Source organism: Pundamilia nyererei, unplaced genomic scaffold (genome assembly GCF_000239375.1).
Source record: "Pundamilia nyererei isolate P.nyererei 1_Seehausen unplaced genomic scaffold, PunNye1.0 scaffold00070, whole genome shotgun sequence".
Lineage (NCBI taxonomy): Eukaryota > Metazoa > Chordata > Actinopteri > Cichliformes > Cichlidae > Pundamilia > Pundamilia nyererei.
This window is the reverse complement of record NW_005187471.1, coordinates 1,011,040-1,033,974: the sequence shown is the minus strand read 5'-3', so window position 1 is coordinate 1,033,974 and position 22,935 is coordinate 1,011,040. Positions and strand designations below refer to the sequence as shown.

At 39.3% G+C, this 22,935-nt stretch overlaps 1 protein-coding gene across 1 annotated transcript; it reads left to right on the top strand.

Moving 5' to 3' along the window:
• Nucleotides 1–671: 671 nt before the first annotated feature.
• Nucleotides 672–22,843, top strand: palm1b (paralemmin 1b). The gene is made up of 6 exons (XM_005736590.2): nt 672–1,324; nt 15,343–15,385; nt 16,070–16,150; nt 19,785–19,900; nt 20,158–20,228; nt 20,483–22,843. Exons 2-6 carry the CDS (start codon nt 15,344–15,346, stop codon nt 20,860–20,862), a joined length of 690 nt encoding a protein of 229 aa, XP_005736647.1. The 5' UTR covers nt 672–1,324; nt 15,343; the 3' UTR covers nt 20,863–22,843.
• The last annotated feature ends 92 nt before the right edge of the window (nt 22,844–22,935 follow it).

Here is a 22,935-nt window from a genome sequence, read left to right as displayed (position 1 = left end):
TTTTTTCTTAAACACTCTACACTTTTGGTTATTTGATGAAATGTGGTGGGCAGTAGCAAACTGTCTGTAGCCAAAATTAACAATGTATTATTATAATACATTATAACAGCGTATTATTAATATAATACATTGTTAAAGTCTCAATGCGGTATCAATAAGCTAACAGAGGCACAGGTGATTTTGTGTCTGTTCTTCTCGCCTGTATAAAAGAATTGATCAAACTCCCTGAAAAGAGATATATCCTAAAACAGAAGAAAATACAGAATAATGTAGACACCCATATCTCGTTTACTATTTTCACACAAACATTTATGGCCTAACCACCTCAAATGAATTTGCAGACCATAAACCTATGAGAAAGCAAACTTGAAAGGACAAGAGAACATGTCTGGAAGTCTAGCACCACCTACTGTATACTGTGTGCAGGTGCAACATGTTTTGGATGATTTAAGGATGCAGATGCCAAATAATTGGATAAATAAAATGTAAATGAGCGAAACTGAGCACACAGCTTAAGTTTACACTGATTCCTCCGAGTGTTCCTGATTTGATAAAGAAACAGCAGATAGATGGCGACGAAATCCTATTTCAAAACCGCTCCTTGAGGCAGTGAAAGCATTCACCCTTCAGCCTGCGATTCCTCGTGCAAAAAAAAATTCAAGGAGTCTTGACACTGAGCCTTTTCACCACTAGATGGAGTGGACGGAGAAACAGTAAAACTGGAAAGAATGGCGCGTTCTCCTCTAGTAGAAATCCTGGATGTGGTCCCAGCCTCAGACTGCACGTACTTTTGAAGCACCGCTGAAGCAGACAGCCCGGTTCCTTGCACGTCATATGGTGAGGCTGGAGCAGAGCCAGCAGGGCCTCGTTTTTGGAGAGAAGGACCCTTATCTTAGTCAGCGTGCGCAGCCAGGGCCCCTTTATCTTCGCGGGGCTGGGAGGCGTATCCTTTCCCCCTCTGCACTCCCCTTCACATACCACTCTGACTCTCTCTGTAACACACACACACACACGTACCCTGACTAGTCTACAACCTGCTTCAGACGACGCCCCACAACCCATGAGATTCCCACCCAGCGCGGAACCAAGTCCGCCGTGCGTCCTTTTCGCCCGAGAGGAAGCCATCGGTGTCTTATAATTGCCGGGCCGTGCGCGCAAGCTGCCCTCGGCATCACCTCAGCTATAGCACAAGGGGTGCCATCCAAAAGAAGAAGAGAAGGGGGGAGGAAAGGAAGGGGTGTGAGAGTGCTCCGAAAAATAAACAACAGGACACCTCGTTTGGAAGACGTCTGCGGCGGGAAGCAAAAAGGGATCTGTAAACTGAGTAAGTCGTGATTTTCAGTGTGCTGCGGTTGGTGATGTGTTTTCCTCTAGCTGACCTGCTTTTGGTGATTTGTTCAGCGGCTGGTTGTGCAGCGGCGGAACATTTAAGCATCAATCCTGTGCCTCGGACACGAGGGCTGACATAGCGGGACAGAGGGATGCGAGAGGGTGGATGAAATATGCATATCGAACAATATACTGGCTGTTTTGTAATAGTGAAATTCCTCACTGTGTAAGCACTGTGCAGCTGCATTAATATGCTAGGAGGTTACAACTCGTAATCACAGGAGGCGCAGCATCTTTCAAGACAGATGAGAGCAAATTGAAAATAGCATTGCTTTGGCTTAAGTCAGCGGCTGAGAGTTACTGAACATCTGCATTATTATGTCATATCATCCTCTATTGCATGCCTAGAGGGCCGCCTTACACTACTGTACTTCCAATGGGGGCGACAGGTGTAATGGGAAGACGTGTTTACGCGGATGCCTTTCATGATCCGTCATGTAATATCGATCTGATGTGCGAAGCAAGTGTCTCTTCATTTGTTGTTGTTGTTGTTGCTTCGATGGTGAATTTCCAGTGGAGCCAGCCAGCCGCGCATGGCCGTCACTGCACGGGTGGAGAGATGCTGACTGGTTACAGACTGGAGGAGAGGACAGTAACAGGGTATTCTGTGTGTGTTGTGATGTGAGCAGTCCCCTCCAACATGGCGCGCATGAGCTGATAAACCTTGGCCATTACATACTCGTGTCTGGAATTTACACCGTGCAGTGGATGAGGCGCTTGGCTTTGTAGCGGCGAATGAAACTCTTAAATAGACGACGTTAGCTCAAATGAATCCAGGCGCAGGCTGCCAGCAGTGGCACAACCTGGCTTCTCCATCCTCCCAGAATATCACGTAGCCCGGGCTTGTGTGTGTTCTTCTGCTTCTATTCCTGTCTGTGAATAGAACAATGTCAGCTGGACCAGCTCCTTAATTTTTGCCCTGATTTTTTTTCTTCTTTTTTGTAATTACGTTTGATCACAGCATGCATAGGCACAAACGGACAAAGTGTGTGTTTTTGTTTGGTCTTGTGTTCATTGTTGCTCTGCGGGGCTTGTTGACTGTTGTAGAAAACACCTTTGTTGACAAGACCAGCCCTTGCAAGATAGCTGAGAGTTCATAAACATGTAGCACAGCACACTCTTAGGTATGTTCGTCAATAAAAAAGCTTAAGAGACACCTGTTTGATTCTTATAAATGCTGGGGAAAGTGCATCAGGGGGATTGATTTCTGAGGTTACTTCCAGCCAGACATTTTATCCTCTTGCTAGGTCAGCCATCGCCATCAGAGAGATGTTGAAAAGGAGACAAAATTAATTGATTTCAAGTCCCGAGAGCCTGTTTGCTTCACAATGAACATCAGTCTTTATTGTCTAATAGTGTAATTGACTAGTAAATAGAAAATAACGCAAAATGTAATTCTCACCACTGATAAATGTGTAAAAATATAGATATCAATTATGCATTATACCATTTAATATTCTAAGATTTTATTGGTAAGATTTAAGACAATTAATTATCTGGTCAAACATTTAAAAAGAGGTTGGATATTTGGTTTATTAGCAGCACTTCCTGCCTTCTGTTGTTTCATTTCATTTTATAAGCAGTTAAGTCCTAAGGCCCCAGCCAGGCTACATGTGAGTGGAGGGTCTATATCCAGTTGGCTGCTCTGTGTCGTGTCAGCAACTCACAGTGGAGGCGACAGCACTTGTCTTGCCTGCCCAAACATTATCTGACATTATGACTTTGGACAGTCACATTTCTGTCTTTGTCTTTTTGAATTCCTGCATACGTGCAGCTTTGTTTGTGCATTTCTGCCAGTCATTTTGCATGTATGAATGGAACAAACAGATGGATTGTTTATGCGTGTGTTGATGACTGTGCCTTGCACTGGCAGGCTTGGTACTGGGATGGGTCTGCGTTCACCAATTTAGTTAGGGGAAATGAGCCTGGTAACCGGAAGGTCATTCATTCCTATTCATGGCCAGTCAGTAAAAAAAAGTTGAGGTGAAATGTGAATGAGTAACAGTCTTTACTCTCAACTAACTGCAATCAAAGTGCCTTTCGGGAAGCCAAGAGGCTAATAATAGAAATTCTCATTGAGGCAAGTCATAGTAAGCAGCATCCAAAATACACTTACAGTTATAAAGTCACAATGACATAACCTGTACAAATTAAAGAAGTTATAATCAGCATTTTCAGATTAACATTGGGACACATGACCATTTTAGTGTTATTCATCGGATTGTTTTGCTTTCCCCCCTCCCAGATTTTATGTTTTGCTTCATTGTCACCACGTATAGCCAGTGGCAAAATGCAGGTTTTCAAACAAAGCAACTATGATGAACAATTGTACACTACCTGCCCAGTGCCAACCCAAACAGACAGAACTCAGTGAGCAGTTGATGAACATTTAGTAGCTATAAGTCTTCCCTTAGGAATACCGATGTGAATCAAATGACTCCAAGCTTATCAATTCCTTTTATTATTTTCTGGCACTTAAACATTGCAATAAAGTGGCGTCACACTCTTGGTTCTCGACTCATATGCAGCTCTTATACTGTTGTCAGACTCTCAGATAATTCTCAGATAATAAAACAGCTGTTTTGATGCAAAAAATAAAACAAAATAAAATTTAAAAAAAACCTGTCTAGACCTGCACAGAAAACCAATAACAAATCAATAACATAAAGACTCAGACCTATAAGCAGAGTCAACACTGGCATTAGTATAATTAAAATCCTATCAGGATCCACACTAACTGTTTGTATAAATATCAGTTAATGCAGGTTTCATGAAAATCTTTTGTTTTAGAGCGGCGTATATGAGTAAATAGATCTAATTTAACGTAGAACCCTCGACAACTGTTGGGTTGCAATTTCCTAGAAGTTTTGCCAGAATCCGGTGGTACAGCATTATTACAAGTGGACAGGAGGCCTCTCATGGGTTCACATCCTGCCCTGAGCAAATAGCCCCAGAGTGATGGATATTGCCAATTACCCTCTCTGACCTTGCTGTCATTAAGAAACCATTTATGCAGTGGTTACAAAATCAGATCTGTAAGCTAGTCGTGGAAAATGAATGTCATACATTCCAAATGTCTTTAAACTTACTGTCCCATTCTGAAAGATGGTATTGTAGGGCAAAAGAGGAAGTGGAAGTGAAAGCTTGCTCAGCAAGCATGCAAAGTAATACGGAGTAACATCTGGGCCGATGATGATGATGTGAGATATTCTTAGATAATGCTTTGCAATCCACCTCGCCCTTTCTGTCTCTGTTTTTTTTCTCTTTTTCTTAATCTCTGCCTTCTCTTTTCCTCCTGGATAGTCACTTTTTCTTTTTCTTTTTTATGACTATCTCTTATTACAAATCCCCCTCCTTGCTGCTTTGTCATGACAGATAAGGCAAAAGAGGATTTGTTTTTTTCTTCCCAGCGGATAGTGTGTCTTCTGATAAACTGTCATTTTTAGCCACTAAGTCGTTTTAATCTCAGAGGGAAGTGTGCTCAGCAGTATGTGTTTGTACATTTGTATGTGTGTGCCTGTGTGTGTGTGTGCCTACTGCCCAAAACATGTGCACTCCCACATGCTCATATGACTGTCATCAGTGTTGTTGCAGAGATAATATCAAAAGCCCTATTGATAAGCAGTAGATCACCCTTTGTTTTGCTCTGTTGATAACCTCATCTACAGGGTGCACACATGGCAATATGGTTTAAGGGGAGGAAGTAGGATGAATATTAGTCCTTGTCCCCTTTGTAAATCAAACTTTATTTTGTGAGAAGAGATTGGACAGGCTGATCTTGGACAAACATACTTAGTATAAACAAGTCCTTGAGAGCCTTGAGTAGATATTGGGACCATGCCATAAGGGAAGACACCTATTAGGCCTAATGGTTCCTGCATTAACATAGAAAGGCTGCTCCCGTAATGCAAGTCCATAGGTTTCCGGACATATAGAATTTGCTTATTGACCAACAAGAACACACCAGGATGCAGGAGACAGGCCACTACTGAAATGGGTTTTCTGTAAGCATAAGACAGTGTTGTCAGCAGGTCATGTTACACTGTTTTTGCAAAAAGGCTGAAGAACAAGTCAATAATTGGGATCACTATCCTGTTCTTTACTCATTCAGGTTTTTAATCTTCTGTCCAAAAAGGTTGAGCTTTTGTCCAGAACTCTAAGATTATTCATCCTAGGAACTAGGGCTGTTCATATAACGATATATATCGGATGACGATATAAAAACGTCTATCATTTCATTTTATGCTATCGTTTGTTTCGTTTCTTTGTGAGTATTTATTACACAGCGTGCTGCGGGGAAAAGCCTGTTCTAACGTTTGAGTCTAAGGTTTATTTTTTAGCACCTGACGGCTCTTTTTTGCTTCTCATCCGTAAACACTCTGCATCGTTCACGTGATTCAGTTTATTTTGAAAAGTCTCAACAGGATCTTGAGCTTTATTGTGAAAGGTTTATTGTGAAAGGTTTATAAACAAACACTTGTCTGTCTGTAGTGTGGTTATATTAAATATAAGAGAAAGAGAGAATTTTAAGAAAGTAATGTAGCCACTAGAGTGACTATCAAAATAATGAAAGAGTATTGCCATAAACAGTTTATTTTGAGACACTACGAAACAAACGATAGCATAAAATGAAACGATAGACGTTTTTATATCGTCATCCGATATATATCGTTATATCGAACAGCCCTAACTGTGTATGTACTATATTTCTACCTTTGACAAGCTAAACCTGCATTCTGACCTCTACAGCTATAATCAAAACACCCGGATCAATCATAAAGTGTCACAGGAGTTGTGGACTCAGCATGCACTCTGTGGATATCTAAACATTAACAAGCAAAGATCAAAACTCATCAGTTTTGCAGCGTAGCATAATGAAGGTCAAGATCGGTCAGATGAGACTAGTTGATGAAGATTCCAGGGAGAAGCAGCACAGGGTAGGGACACTGCCTCTGTTAAAGGTTTTTCATTAGGTATTTGTAGAAGGCAGAACGAGGAAGGAATTGGTGGAAAGAATGTGAGAGTGGAGATTTGTTGCACATTAGGAACTGAGTAGAAGAAATACTGGCCTGTCTGAATGCCTAAAAAATGTGGCCATTGTTGAAAAGTGCCTGCAAACCTAGATTTTTTACACATTAGAGTTGGCTGCATCCGAGTATTTCTGTAATTTTCCAAAGCGAAGACTTCATATTGACTTATTGACCAGCAGTGTGAAGGTTGAGAAAATAAGGCAGGGTTACGCAACACCTTCTCCACTGCCTTATGTCACAAATTTGAGAATAATTGCATACAAAAAAAGATTGTTCCCATTTTTGTGCCATTATGATTGCTGTGGACTGACGTCAGTCTGTGACAACAAGTTTTTGGCTACTGATGGAACTTGCTTGCTCAAAGCATCTCTTTTTTTCCCCCCTTCTTTTGGCTTCTCGCTTTAGGGAACAACACAGGGGATCATCTGCCTCCATTTCACCCCATCCACAGCATACTGTCACACAAACTCTGTCTCCTTCACTATGAATCTTCTGCACGATCTTCCTCTTTTCCTCCTCTTTAGCTCCATATTCAGCATCTTATTTCCAGTGTATTCACTGTCTTTCTCTGTGTGTGTCTAAACTATCTCAGCCTTGCCTCAATCTGTCCCTCTCAAATACTCGTTTCGAACCATTCTGGCCACTCCCACTGAAAAAAACTTGCCATCTTCAGCTTCCTGTCATATCCTCAACCTACTCTTAAAACTTCTATTTTTGTGACCTAAATTAAGGTAATCTTTCTTAACTAGCTTAATCTCTTTGTAATGCCATAATACCCATTGTAACTCATTCATGTTTTGTGTTGTGTTGCTTATTTTATGTTTCCTTAACAATTTTCCATTATGGTTGTTGACTTTGAGTGGCATGAATGGCCCCAATAAATAAACTTCATTAATATTGCTGCTAGACAATACAAAAAATAACACTTTCCAAACTGGTGAAGGATTTAATACAAATGTAATTGAATTCATTATTTTTTTCTAACTAGAAGACTGCATGAAGAGCACATGGTCTGCCAAGGCTAATTCACTAATGCACCATTTTAAGCAAGTGAAATTTAGCTGAATTTTTGTTTGCTCATGCTTCACTTCTCTGCCAAGTTTAATGAAATTTGTCTTTTTCCTAATGTTGCCAACAGACAACTAGTAAAAGTGCTTAGAGCGGTCAATAAGACTAGAAAAGTGATACATAAAAAGCAGTCCATTTTGACCATTTATGTACAGAAGAAATGACAAAAGAGTCATAAAGATCACAGGAATACTTTTGATTGGTTGCTTATTTTTTGCTAGAAATCCTGCCACTACATACGTAAAGTCAGGATTCATTCATTCTTGCATGCTGTTGACACTGAAACAAGTAAGACATCAGAACTTTCCCAGTTTCCCCCGTCCCAACACATGTGTCTCAGTCTTTGTGTGACTTGCCATTTGCCCTCTCGACATAGATGTTACACAGTAGTTCACTCTCTTTTGTGCTAACAGAGCTGTTATTTATGGTTGGCCTCAAAGGGAAAGGACTTTTGCCCTCTGACTCCTGAACACTAACGTGTGACCTCAGTGGACTTCCTCTAGTTTTTATAGGCACTGCACTGTTTATATTTGGCACAATTTGTATTCTGCCTGAGATAGAAGGATGCAGAGCTGCGTGTGTGTTGGTGGTGGTTGAGAAGTCTTGGTGTGTATATGTGTGTAATGGCCTGGGACAAGTGTGTGGCTGGGGCAGAGAGGCTGGGAGGAGTATTGTTGTCCTTGTGCTCTTTTGGCCTGAAGGAAGGAAGCCGTGGAAGTGGGGAGTAGAGAGAAGGAGAAAGAAGGGCCACTCTGACACAGTCAGGGTGATTGGATTCGAGATCAGTTTCCTTTTCCAGAGTGTTTTAGCGTTTCTTAAATGCAGGGTCTGTGTCATTAACTCAAGAGTCATTTTCACCATCATCCTTCTTTCTGAAGAGGAAACATTTTCTGTTATTTTGTCTGTGTCTGGCATGCTTGTTCTTTCGGAAGCAGCCAGAAATGACAGTCTCAGTCACATCTGGGATTTCTCCAGATTTGCAGAATAAATAATATTCTGTTTTCTTATTTTTTTGGCTTGCAGCCGTTTCAGTCACCTTTTCTTTTTTTTTTCTGGGTTTCTTTTTGTGATTGTGTTTGTGTGTGTGTGTACCCAGGAGTTTCATTATAGCTGCAAAATATTAGTTTAAAGGTTCTCGCTGTTGTGAATCACAGCCTAAGTTAACAAATGTCTTGTTTATTTGTTGTAACTTGGTCACTTTCGGCACCAGATGATTGGTGTGATTATCAACATCTCACTTTAGGAGGTTTTTATATTTCATATTTAAAACAACAACAACAATCCGATCGCACACATGGCATAGTAAAGTAGGAGGATGGAGTATAGAGTTAAATGCCCATGTTCATGGTCATATATGTAAATATTTCAGTGTGGAACATGTCACCCAGTGTGTGCGGCTGGCTCATTGATGTTTGGGGAGCAATTTTTGAACAGCAGCGGGTCTCTGTGGACCACAGGAATAAGCGCTGACAGGATTTAACTATATAAATGATACTTTTTGGCTCAATTAATTGCTGGCTTTGAGTGTTTCAGACAGTTTGTTAAGCGCTTTGCTCTCAGACTGCAGGATTACTTGTGGTTCCTAGAGTTTCCAAACTGGGAGGCAGAGCATTGAATTATCAGGCCACCTTCCTATGCAAAAAGCTTTAATTCTAGATCCAGGAGACAGGCACTATCTACTTCTTAAGATCAGGCTTAAAACCTCCCTTTATGACTAAGCTTATAGTAAGGTGATATAGAAATATCACCAGATTTAACTTTAATTAACTCCACTTATTAACTATCATTTGAAAGTGCTCTTATTCGTCTTTCTCTCTTTGTCAAGGGACCTGATTCTGCCTGGTCCTAATGTGCAGTAGGTGTTCAGTTCAGTATAGGTGCATTAAAGTGCTTACTACCTAATGAAGAGCAGATGCTGCACAAACAAGCTTTAAATAAATTTGTGCATCTGAGTATGTGTGAGCGTAGGAGGCATGTTCAGAATCAGCATGTTGGATTGCCCAACAGGTGTTTGTTTAAGATAATTTGAGGTAATTTGGACTGACACAATCTGCCACCGCTGCGGACAGAGAGCAGACCTATTGCTGTCTGGAGTCAAAGAGTAGCTATTCTCTGTCATCACATATTGGAAATTATCTACAGCAAACCTTCTACAAAGGCAACATGTAATGATTTAAAAAGTGTTGTTTTTGTTACAGAAGGTAGAATTAGTTTGATCAGGAAGAGATGAAATTTTTTTTTAATTAGAAGAACCTGATGTTGATTTTATGTATCTTAATAATTAAGTGGAATGAAAATACTTTCTTTACCTTAAAAGGAGATTTTTTTTTTATCCTAGTAAGACTTTATGCCAATATAACACCCCCAACAAAGATATACCACTGGGCTATAATTCATTTACATTTATGGGCATTAAATTGATTACTTTTAGTGCATTATAGTGCAGTTAGAGTATGTAAAGTGACTGCTGGTTCCAGAGGACCATGAGCACAATGCTATTAGAAGAGAGGATGCTGTTGCTGTACACTGGCAGTTAATGTGTTCCTGGAAATGCTACAGAAGCGGTGCACTCAATAGGGAATTGGGCTGGTCATTAATGTGTTTCTCAGACTTCTTCTGATATGTACCTACCTTTACATTTTGTCAAAAATGTGGTTTTAGCTTGCTGGTTGTCTCTAAATCCGCCTGTTATGATCCATCCATCGCTTAGTCTTGTCTGAGTGATGTTTTTGATCTCTTGCATTTATCTGTGTCAGGCAAACCAGTCTCTTAGTGACTGTCTCCCTCCCTTGATGTCTTTCTCTGTCATAAATGTAATTACTCTTTTTACTGTGGCAAAGATGGCTGCCTGCTTTCCTTTCTCCCTGTGCGTCAATAATTTATGAGAGAGGCTGTAGGACATAGGCCCCCAGTGTTCCAACAAGGTAGACACAGTTTTCCAATATGTCCTTAAAATTTCATTGCAGTATTATTCCAGAGGTTAGACAATCAGGACTAGCGCTTACATTTGGTTTTGGACTGTTGCCTTTAAGTCTTGCATGCACAAGATTGTAAGCATTATTCACTGTTGTTGAATGTAGATGTTTAGATGCACCTGACAGTGACTGGATTGTTATCAGTACTTTTTAATATCACCTGATATCATGTCCATCTGACTAAATCTGGATTTTAGATTTTTGTTGTATTTACGTTTTCACATTCACAACTTGGTAGTCAGTTGAGCAAAAAAAATTATCTTTAATGAAACTTCCCAAATAAAAAGCACTACATGAATACTGGCAGGATAGAAGCAAAGTCCACACATAATTCTTGTCTTTGTAACTAAAACATGGGCAGAATATCTGTATCACAATTGAGGCCATCCTGTGTTTAGATAAATGCATAATACAACCTTTGTACAACTTTTAAATTAAAATTCATTACACTTATCTATGCAAAGCTAACCTTATTTACAGTGTGCTTTAGCTGAACTGCAGCTAGGACAGCGTGATGGAAACTGATGTAACTATATTACGTGCTGATGTTTAATATACTAACTGCAAATTAAATGTTTTAAAGCAGCTGTAGCTCTCGGGGCAATCACAGCCATAGAAAATCACATGGTTCTCTTATTAAGATGGTGCGCTTATGTAGTGCTCATGTGATAAATTTGTTTTCAGTTTCGGTTTTGGACAGTGCAACACTGAAATGGATCAAATGTCAACAAGACGAATGGATGGCAAACAATGTGAAAAAAATGGTCTAATCGCTCAATAGTAACCTAATTAGTAAACAAGTGGATAATTACAACGAAGCCAATTACAAGGAAGAGCATCAAAAATAAAAAAGGAAACAGGGAAATACAGAAGAACTTAGAGAAGTCTATTAGCAATGCTAATGCTCAGTTAGCTGTTTAGAAATGCTAACTGCCAGCTAATTTCCAAGAGTTAAGTGCATAAAAATTAAGAGATGTATCACTTCCAGTCTTCAGTTTCCAGCTACTAATTTCACATTTTTTGTAAAACCTATAAATGACAGCGTATTCAAACAAAAGTAAACTTTTCTTCAATGCTAAATATTATTTTCATAACAACAAAAAAGATTCAACTTTATAGTGTCCCCAAAATTTGAGTAAGTTGCAGGATGTCCTGTCACTGAAACAACTGAAGTAAATGAAAATAAAGTGCTCTGATAAAGAGGTGCAAATAACTGTTAAGCTGTTAAACAAAAGAACGTTTAACAGATTTACATAACAAAGGTCATTTACTTAAATAATTTTCCAGTATGTTTATAATTTCACCAGATAAAAGGTCAGCCCCTTTCTGTTTTCTTGTCTCTATAATTTTTCCTTGTAACTGCTCTGATCCTTTGGCTTTGAGCTCTGGGAAGCTTTAGCAGCGTTGTTACTTTCTTTAAATTGTCCATGTTCATCTGGGTGAAGATTACGTGTCTCATTAGGTCTGTTCTAACACTTTGTGTCTTAACTTATAGTGAAGAGCTTTCATTCCAACAACCTGTTAGAATGTGAATGCAACCATTTGCCTGCACCACAGTGTGCATGTTGCATAATCTGACATAGATGAGGCTGACCAGCCGGTCACCAATCAGAGCCAAGAATGCTGAAAATTGACTGATTTCAGTCCCTAGCTGGTTGATCAGCACATTGCTAATAAAAGTCTGTAACTTACACATACATAGTAAGATTATGTCCAAAAACTGTTATGCATAATTACTTAATAAAAACAAAAACTACATTTCTGTGTGACTAAAAAGCAGTTGAAATTGCAAAAAGTTCTTGGTGATTTGGCACATTTCAGGTGTTCTAAATGTGAAGCTGTGAATGGTCTCTCTATCCTGCATTTTTAACAAATGTATCAAACAGTGGTAATGTGTTCATTGCATAATTGCTGTCAAGTTCAGCTGCGGGTGGGACCTGCTCCTTGACCTTTTCCACATTAAGATGTTTGGTCCTTTAAAAACGACAGAGGTCAGCTGCTCCTCCCTGGTCAAATTCCACCGATGAAATGATTCAGATGAGTTTCCAGATGTGCACTAATCTAAGGGCCCATCTTCCACTATAACCTGAGGGATGGGAAGGGACAAAGGCTTAGGACAAAAATGCGCTATATAACGACGCCAAAAAAAACTTTTAACGTTGTTTATTTTTTTTTTTTTTTGTTCTAAACAAACAATTATAAGCAAAATTAAGAATTGCTTTATTTTTGAGAGTGCAATCTTACCACATTAAGCCATATAAAAGCTGATTTGTTTCAGTACATCCACATGTCTGGATCACTGGGGAAAGGCAAAAGTTGGGAAAATGTGTCTAGACGGTACAATATGTCTGTGTTTGTGTGTACTTCAGGAGGTGATCAGATGATTGTGGTACTTACTTTCTCCCCCTCAAGGGTCTCCATGTGATGGTGATGTGGCTCGATGGAAAAACAGAAGAGGGAATGGAAGAGAAGTGAGCTGTTTGATTATATGTGTGTAAATGCACAGGAAAGACAGTAATTGGACATGTTACAGACTGACCTTCATGCATGCCTAAGTCTTAGAGGGTCAATGGTTGCACACTGAGCATGAAAAAAGATGCTTCTTTATCTTTTTTAGGTCAGCGCTGCTACCCTGCATGCCTTTGTGTGGGAAATAAAAATGCAGCCGCAAAAAAAGGGTGGGATAGGAGGGATGTGAACTGGTGATATGCTGCATTTTTCCACTCACAATCCAACCTTTGTATGTACTAAGCTGAGAAATGATACAATCTGCTACGAGCAGGGATGCTGTTCCTCGTTCCTCATCAACAACAACGCAATCAAACAATTTTAGAAATGTTACTGGCCTTGCTGTAGGTTAGGTTGACAGCTGTTTTTGTTATAGCTGTTTTTAAAAAGATTGGATTAGATGATGAGCCCATATATGTTGTGGTAAAGCTTCATTCTGGTCTAGAGAGAGCACACCATTCTTCTGTTCTCCATCAAACACTTAAGCAACCAGAAACTCTAGTCAGATTCAGAGAAGTTAATTTCTTCTCTGGGAGTAGAGAAAATGGATAATTTGACACCAAGTCATTCAGAACCTGTATTTAATAAGTACGTTAATTCTTGGGCTACTTTGATCACTGTAATGTGTCTAAAGATTCCTGCTATTATAGCAAATTATATCTGTGCAGGGGTGTCATTTTATGTGGCGAAAGAGACATACTTCCCCTTAAGGTTTTATGTGAATCACCTTTTTAAATGTCACCTTTTAAATGTTTTTACATAATAGTAATAATTTAAATTAGAGATGAAAAACCAAAAAGTCATTAGTTTGCCCTATGGATGTAATTCTTAATTAGGACTGCAACTTATCATATATTTTTTTAACATTGATTAACCTGCCTGCTGATTTCCTGAATAGTGGATTTTTACAAAAATATTTTAATCTGTCATTTTGTCTAAAACCTAAATGAGACATATTGTGTTTGTCCTCATTTTCCATCATTTATAGAGTCAAATGAAGGTTTACAAAGGACTCTATGCAGTCCTGTGACAAACTGAGTTCATCCCAGGATTTGAGAGCTTGTAGAAACACCTCTAGAGCAGGTAGATCTTGTATATGACTTCATCAGTCTTTTGAATTGTTGTGAAGACATTTTGGTCTATTCTTCTTTTCAAAGCTCTTATTCATTTATGCACAGCTCTCTTAAAGTCCTGCATTTCAGTTGGGTTGAGGTCTGGACTGGGCCACTGCAGTTTTGCTGGTGTACATGCGATCATTGTCCTGTTGTACGACCCAGTTTTGGCCAGCCATTAGCTTTTAGATACATTACCTTCAGAATTTCTGTATACGTCCACTCCTGGGGAGATTGAGACTTTGCTTGAATACAAACAAATAAAACTAGCAAATTGCCAGAACTGTATCATCCGTTTACAGTCGCATAAATCAAATCTCGCATTTATTAAAACAGTAGTTTTCTCACCTAGATGTTATATTTAATGTAAGAATTAATGGACTAGTTGTAATTTTTAAATGGAAGATTATATTCCAATACATTAGACATAGTTATAAGAGATATAATTCCCTCTCAGCACAATAATACTTACCAAAATAAAACATATGTGGAGACATTAGCTATTATTGTCACATAACACATGTTGTCCTTAGAGAGCTGAAAGTAGTCAGGGTTAAATATAGTATATGAATGTATCAACGTCATAATACCCCCATATGGCACTCACAGTTGTTAGTGAAGGTGTCTATAGCTTGCATACTAAAATCCTTGTACTGAATTCTTGTACCCAGTCGATTCTGTCTTATATAGTCTTTATAAATTAAAATTTTCCAGTCTGGGATCATGAATTTATCTCTATGTTTAATTTGCTCTAGAGGTCACGATAAGTGCTGCCTTTTGGATCTGATAATCTCAACTATTTACTACAGAAAAAGGTGGAACTCAGTGCAGGATTTATCACTTTTTCATAGCAATAGCTTTATCCTATCTCCGTTAAGCAACAGTGTGCAGTCTTTTCCTCTGGCTTTAAGTTTTCATCTGTCCATCCTCCATCCTGAAGCTCTTGTCTGGAACCTATTAAAGCAGGAATCTCCAGCAGAGCCCTCGCTGCACATTAGCATGCCTGCACCAACTTTTCCTGACTGGAAAGAGACTCTGATTTAGTGCCAAACAGAAAGATATTTAACCTCAGTCACTGAGAAATCACTGGAAGGTAAATGACCGGTGAGCAAAAACTAGGGGTCACAGAATATTGCTTGATGCTGTGTCTAATGTCTGATGTCGCTGGTCATTATGAGACGTAACTCTTACTCCCTCCCCCTCCTCCCTTCTCTCTCTCTCTCTCTCATGCTGCCCCTTAACTTGTCTGTCCTTCATCAGGATGGCTGAGGTGTCACATGAGGAGAGACTCCAGGCCATCGCTGTAAGTTATCTACACACATAGACACATTCTGCTTTCTATTTTCTATTTCATACGCACACTTAGACACACACACAGAGTGCACATCATGCACACTGATGGCTGAAGAAACAACAAATCATTGCTGCTCGTCATGGTCTGACTGCCAGTCTTAATGACTCAACCTTTTAGATCCCATCTCCTTCATCCATTAGAGGACATCAAAAGCTAATATAGTAGCTACAGCTCACTGCGCTTTTCTGTCTGTTCCTCTGTCTCTGTTCATCTTTTATACTTCACAAATGTTTTATTGTCACTTGTTGCCTTTTCTGTTTTAACATCCAGGTGTCTGTTTAGCTAAACTTTGTATATTGCAATCTCTTTTTTATTTTACCTGTGGCAGATATAGGGAAACACATTTATATTACTACATAATATCAGTTTAATGCCAGTACTACATTCCTATGCCTATGGTCAACGGTCAATGGTATGTATATAAAAAATATATTGGTTGACTACTAAAGATGCCGTATATGCAGCTCTATTTATTTGAAGTTACCAAAATTCCTTGGTTGCCACACTAGTACTGCATAAATAAATATATAGTTCATATTGTTCTTTAAAATTATGATATTATTTCTATTTCTAATCTTTGTAATATGCATTTGTGCATTTCCTACCAATCTTAATGCATGTATATCATAACAGGAGAAAAGGAAGAAGCAGACAGAGATTGAAAACAAGAGGAGGCAGCTGGATGATGACCGACGGCAACTCCAGCATCTCAAGGTACACACACACACATTCACGGGCATACACATTTTCCACGTATCCCATAAGAATACTTGGTGGCTGACAAGAATACACACAAGTATTGGTGTCCACAACACATTGATCTCATAGTATGCACAGCGCACTCTCAGTTACCTCCTGCTCACTACTTCATCAGCACGTTTCCCCTGCTTCTCTTGCCGCTGGCCACATGTTTCCAGTTTAACTGTTTTTCCACCTTGTGTAGGCACATATTGAGTTTGTTGGATTTCTTCCAGGAAAGAAATCCATCCACCTTTTTTTTATGTGTATTTGTATATCAAGTATTCTTATTTCATTTGTTGAAGTAAGCAAATGAAATTCAGTTGGTACACAGAGAAGCTTGAGAGCTAGTTGAACCTGAGCAATAGATTTTTTTTGTTTTGCAGTCACAGTAGTCATAGTACTAATTATCTTTGTTGCACATGTTTAAATGTTATTATTTAATACTATCACCTCCCATCTACACTTGTGAATTCCTCCATCTGCTACCAAAAGAGTGCTTGCAGTGCATAAACTGGGATATTTGACCCCAGCATCACATTGCTCATCCTTCGTGAACATGCCAGTTTGGCTTTGTTTGAAATGCACTCGAGCTCTCCACTGATAAAACTAATGTACAGTATGTGTCATCTGTACTCCTACATGCCTCTCCCTTCACAGAACTTCTAACAAGCTAACAGAAACACTGCCGGTCAGCCCTCTGCGTGTTTCTGGGATTCATGCTCTTACGTGTGTGAGCAACGTTAGACACCCACACAACATTAAAATCAGCAGTTCCCTTCAAATATATCTGTCCAACATAGTGAGATACTCCCCAACTGCTGCTGTCACGGAATGTTCAGAATGGATAACAGATAATACCAAAAGCTCCTCCACATGCTGTTTATACACACACACACTCATGCATGTAGACACACACTCATTATATCAGAGCCAAGGTTTTTGTCAGCGTATGTGTCAGCGTTATCAAAGCTATTTCAGCCACCGACAATTCAGCAGGTCACAGATAAGAGCAAAGGTTGAGGTGTGTATTTGCCATGTGCACACGAGTATGTGTGTGTGTGTTTCTAAAAGTGACCTGTACTGTTGTCCCTGTGTGCTCCCACTTTTTCTATTTTCCAGGCAAATCATTGTAAGTGTGTATCTGTACATGTCGCGTCCAGTTGTGTGTAGGTTGCTTCATAAAAGAACACAGAAGCTTCAGACAATGCAGTGGGCTTTAGCAGAGGAAACAGATTTTTGTCCCACTCCCACCAACAGGAAACAGCTCTTACACCCACCGCACCCCACTTTCGTCTCACACACACACAGAGGGGAAGTGTAATCATGCTGTCCAGGGTTGTTAGAAGGCTCTTTGTGTGGACCACAGCAAGTATTCTTGACTCAGAGGCAGACCGATGTGGAAATCCTAATGAACGTCTTTGCTTACGCAGTACATTTTTTTAGGCATGTACCCCACCATTAAATCACACCAGTACATGATTAAACACACACACATATATGTACACAGACTTGTTAACACAGAAAATGTGGTGAGATATGATTACGCTAACAGGAGTCAGCAGTCAGTAAATGTCAACATGGTGTATACAAGTTGTGATTTTTCAGAATAAAACAATTAGCACTCACAGCTAACAGACTTTTACAAAGTTGGGAAAGGAGCAGTTTGTCATTTTCTTATTCATAAAAACATAAATAATACAGCTGCGGCAAGCGAGCATTTAATTTTAAAACCACATCTAAACCTCATTCATTTAATTACCAAGGACATTTGCTTAACCTGTACAAGAGACAAAGGCTAAAAGTACAACATTTAAGCTTTGGACCGCTAAGTCACTTTCGCCATCCTTCTATTATACCACAGACATTAGCTCAAAATGAAAATGAAAGAAAAAAAATGTAAATTTGACGAAATGTTTGACGAAAAACATTTATGCTACACGGACCAGAGAAACTTTATTTTGACAAAACTGACTTTTGAATAGATGCACAATGTGATTTGAAATAAGCTTCTTCTCTTTCCAGCTGTTCATAACATATCCATGTGTGGATGGATGCTTGCCTGCGTGTGCGTATGTCTGTATCCCAGTTCCGCCCTTTGTCTGCTACGTTAGCAGCTTTTACTCCAAAGAACAATGGAGAGACATTGCTTCAGCATTCCTAGCTTTTCAACTGTTCACATTGACTGGTGTGTGTGTGTGTGTGTGTGTGTGTGTGTGTGTGTGTGTGTGTGTGAGTGCTTCCATATGCAAGAGTGAGCACATTAAAGTGATGTCAGGCACTGGCGTAGTAGGGTGTGGCTCACGAGAGCAAGCAAGATTCAGAGAGTAGTAAGAGGGCAAAGCAGGTTTAGATTCAGTGCCCAAGAGACCATGCAGGACTGTGGAATGAAGAGTGTTGAATTACACAGTGTTAAATGTGTGCTCTAAAGCTCTGCAGCTGGATGTCTGAAGTTGAATTACTCAGTGGAGAGGGTAAGATTTTAAACAGAACAGCAGATAAAAAAATTTAAACACAGATATAAATTGAGGGAGATACACCCTGACATTTACAACCCTTTTTAGGTTCCTAAAATTTAGGATGGGCAAAGAGGCATATGCTACACGAAGGAGGAAGGGGGGGGTTGTTTTTTTGTAGAAATTCTAGTTGCATCACTGGAGAGGAATTCGCATCAAGCACATGTCCAGATTTTCAGCCTAACTTGTGAAAACAAGAGCTTTTTTTTCTAACACTTTTCCATATGGTCAGGCAGGGTTGTCTTTTGCTGCATGGTCCAACAGCTGCGAGTAAGACACACTGTTATATTTACCTCAGAGCACGCCAAGTATTTGCTTTGATATTAACTCATCCAGAGGATGGATGGGGATTGAAGATAAGAATACTGGCCTGGTTGGAAAATAATAAGGAATAATAGTAGTCACTGTTAGTTTTCTAAGCTTGTTCATAAAGATATTACTTGGAATGAATTAAGCCCTAAGAAATATTTGATCTAGTTTAAGATTAGAGCCACTTCCTTTTTTTTTAATCTCCCAGCGACCTCTCATTCCTGTCTTTAATTTAGTATAATGATATTAAATAAATGTTTGGATTTCCCAGTTTGATACCAGAAGTCCTGATCCACTGGCCGGGTGCCATTTAGTCCACTTGGCAAACTATTTGGCAGCAGTTAAAGTGTTTGACAGAATCCCTGAGTTTCAGCAGTCAGCAGAGAAGTACGAGACTGCCTGGCAAGAAGATGTTGTTGCTTTAGATTAACTAAAGAGTTCATCATTAGTGTCAGAGATGGTGTCACTAATCTCTTGTGTAAGAAAGTACATCGATGTCCAAAGAGAGGCTGACTCTGTGCAGCATGTGGAGAAATTGAGGTGCTTCTAACGTTTTAACTACTCAATTTGTGCATAATGTATGCATAAAGATCTTCCATAAGATCCTTTCAATGTAGCAAGCATGCACACCAATGCATCAACACCCATGGACACATCAAGTACATACACAGTAAAACTATATTCCTTGTCTTACCATTGCTAGATCCATTTTATAGAACGTAAGTTAAATGGTCTGGATTACCTACACTCTATCTGTGTTCTCAACATCTATATTATCCTTGCAGTCAAAGGCACTGAGAGAGCGCTGGTTGTTAGATGGAGCTCCAGCAGAGGAGGAGACTCAGAAGCGTCTGCAGGAGGACGAGGTGAAGACCAAACTTTTGGAACAAGTCATCCTCAGGTGAGCATTTTAAATCCCCCATATGTTTAATTTTTGAAGCAGTTTATCCATTGCTATTCTTTTATTTTGAAATTAACCGGTAAATTGCTACAATATTTAAAAAACCAGGAGTAGCAGTAGCAGTGTGATTTAATGGTGCTTTGATTTGCACTCAGAGTTTGCTCAAATATAATACAATTTGTGGTCATGAATGATCCACAGATTTTTTTTGATTTTTTTTTTGTGTGTGTGTGTGTGTGTGTGTGTTTCCGAGCCAGGCTTGAGCAAGAGATTGAAGAACTTGAGACAGGCGTACCAGCCAATAAGGGTGTGGCCAAAGAAAATGGAGGTAAGTTTGGTGCCCATGGCAACATATTGTATCATCACATGGGAAACCATGGCAATGCAGCCTGAGCGCAAGTGTCACAAAGACAAAGTGTGCTCATAATAACCTCTTGATTTACTCTGTTAAATCAGTTCTCCATGCCGGAGGTCATTTAAACAATATTTCCTTTCTTTCTTTGTCCTACTGTCTGACCCTGACCACGCTCTTTTCTCATGCACTTCCCTAATCTCTCAACGATGCTTTGGTGCTCTCTATAGGTGAAAATGGAGTAGTGCAGACCTCTGGTCAGACACCCAAGAGAGAGGTGACAGGGATTGAGGCCAAGCTGCTCGGCCCTAGTCCTGACCAGGCTAGTGCAGACAACCCAGTTACTCTAGTGTTCATGGGCTACAAGACCGTGGAGGAGGAACAGGAGACTCGCACGGCCTTAGGAATGGACGGGGTGGATGGCAATGTCAAAGCCGAGTTTGTTGTGATCGAGGATGGGGAGGAGAAAGCGGGCGGAGACGCAGCCACAGAAGAGCAGCCTCCACCTAACGGAAGCATGGCAGAAAAAGAGAAGCCTAATGAAGGTGGGGAGGAGGGCGAGAAGGAAAAGGAGAAGAAACAGACCTGCAAATGCTGCACGGTCATGTGAGGGGTATGTGCGCGTGGGTGTGTACACACTTTCACCTTTGCAGGCATGTGTGCCATTGCATGTGTCTGTATTTGCAAATGTGTGTAACTTTTTGTTTTTGTGTGAAAGTGTGTGTATCGGGACTGGGGGAAAAAAAACAAAAAGTTGCACAGCCAATATACCAACAATGAGAGCCAATCCAAGCTCCAGCTACAACAAGAACCACAAAGACTCATAAGTACACTTTACTCTATATTCTTTCTCTGATATGTATTTGACTTTTGATTTCTATTGATATTTTTCTATTTTTCTGTCTTGACATTTATATTGTATTCAGTATGTATAACTTTATTATGGGACTGTGTACTGTAAGTTCATTGTTACTATTGTTGGGAAAAAAAGAAAATGTATTAGCTCTCTGGACTGTACTGCTACTCAGTTGGGAAAATCTGGAAACTTTAAATCATTTAAGTAAAAAAAAGCAAACTATGAAGGACACAGATACTTAGATATATATATTTCTCTGTTTAGGCCTAACAGCTATTTATCGGTCAATTTCATATTGCAATATTGTCTAAGATATTATTTTAAATAGTATTTTAATATATTGATATGAAATTATGTTTTATACAATGTATTTATTGTTTTTGGTTCTCTGTATCATCTTCAACCATTAACTGCATGTAAGCTTGTAAGCACTACCACAGTCGCGTCACACTCATACAAGTGTCTGTGTTTTCTTAGACTCATACGTGCTCATATCTTTAGTCACGCAAGTCTTTCTATCAGTAACAGTAAGTATAATTGGCATTGTTAGAGATATGCGTTATGTCGAAAAATACAGCAAGGAGACAAAGATAAATATGATCACTAACTAGGTTGCAAATCACAATAGTTTCGTACTGTATGTGGCACATGTACATTAAGATCACGGCTGTTGTGTTTTTTGAATGCAGCTCTCTTTCTCAAAACGTTGCAGCGCTGTGCAAAATGTAAATAAAACCAATGCAATGATTTGCAAGTCATAAAAACTGTACAGTTACTGAATAATAAACCATAAAAAAGGTTAAAAAAATATGATTGTATTTTTGAAAATGTATTCTCATTTTCAATTTGACTGTAATATACGGTTAAACAGTACATGAGTGGGTATAAAAAAGTGCCCATTTCCTTTAGAAGTAAAAGATGGGAAGATGCAGAGGGGTTCACCACTCTGTAAAAGTCTGCATAGTCAAATAGTTCAACAATACAAGGAAAAGTTGAAAGAATGTATTAATCTGTTCACAATTAAAAGCCATAATTGGTAACATGGAGTGCTTTTTGCACATGGCTTGTTTAATCTGTGAAGGCACCATTAATGCTGAATGATATCTACAGATATTGGAGTACCATATGCTCCCATCTAGACGAGACCTTTTTTAAGGAAGTCCTTGCTTATTTCTGCAAAACACTGCCAATACACATTGTGCACATATAACAATAACATGGGCTTACTACAAAGGAGATGAGTCCCGGTGCTAAAGTGCATCTAGACGTGTCACTCAATTTAAAACATTTGCCGTATTTTGCTAACAAAGCTACGTCAATTGATCTATTATACATCAAATAAAAGGATACAAATAATTTGCTCTCCATTGCATTGTATTTTATTTACTTTTTGAAGAAGTGTTTCAACATTTTTAGAAAAGGCCTGTAAGATGAAATCACTTTATGATTAGATTCATGAGATCATTACACAGTGTTTAGGAAGGCCTAAGTAATTTTCTTCTTACAACAGTAGAATCAATGTATGTCTTAATGAGGTAGCACTGCATGAAGCCTTGCAACTGTTTCAACTTGTCTCTTGTTAGGTCTGTAGCATACACTATCACATTAACATGAATGTAAATCCAGGGGTTAAACTGGGATTCATCCTAGCATAATGAGAAGAGGAGGGCTTGCTCAGCTCACTATTAAAAAAAAGCTTTTTGTTTTTATGTACCAAATAAAATTTGATGAATCAGTCATTTCACTGTGTCTTGGTTGGCTGGTGGTTTCTGTTCTGCTTATACTCCCAGTTTAACCCCTGATTCTTTGTTTGTACACCTGGGCCTA

Bases quoted from the DNA above. Each gene is read 5' to 3' on its own strand.
- palm1b (XM_005736590.2), top strand. From the start codon at position 15,344: ATGGCTGAGGTGTCACATGAGGAGAGACTCCAGGCCATCGCT. The intron at 15,386-16,069 runs GTAAGTTATCTA...ATATCATAACAG, and splicing joins AGAGACTCCAGGCCATCGCT to GAGAAAAGGAAGAAGCAGAC. The intron at 20,229-20,482 runs GTAAGTTTGGTG...TGCTCTCTATAG, and splicing joins TGTGGCCAAAGAAAATGGAG to GTGAAAATGGAGTAGTGCAG.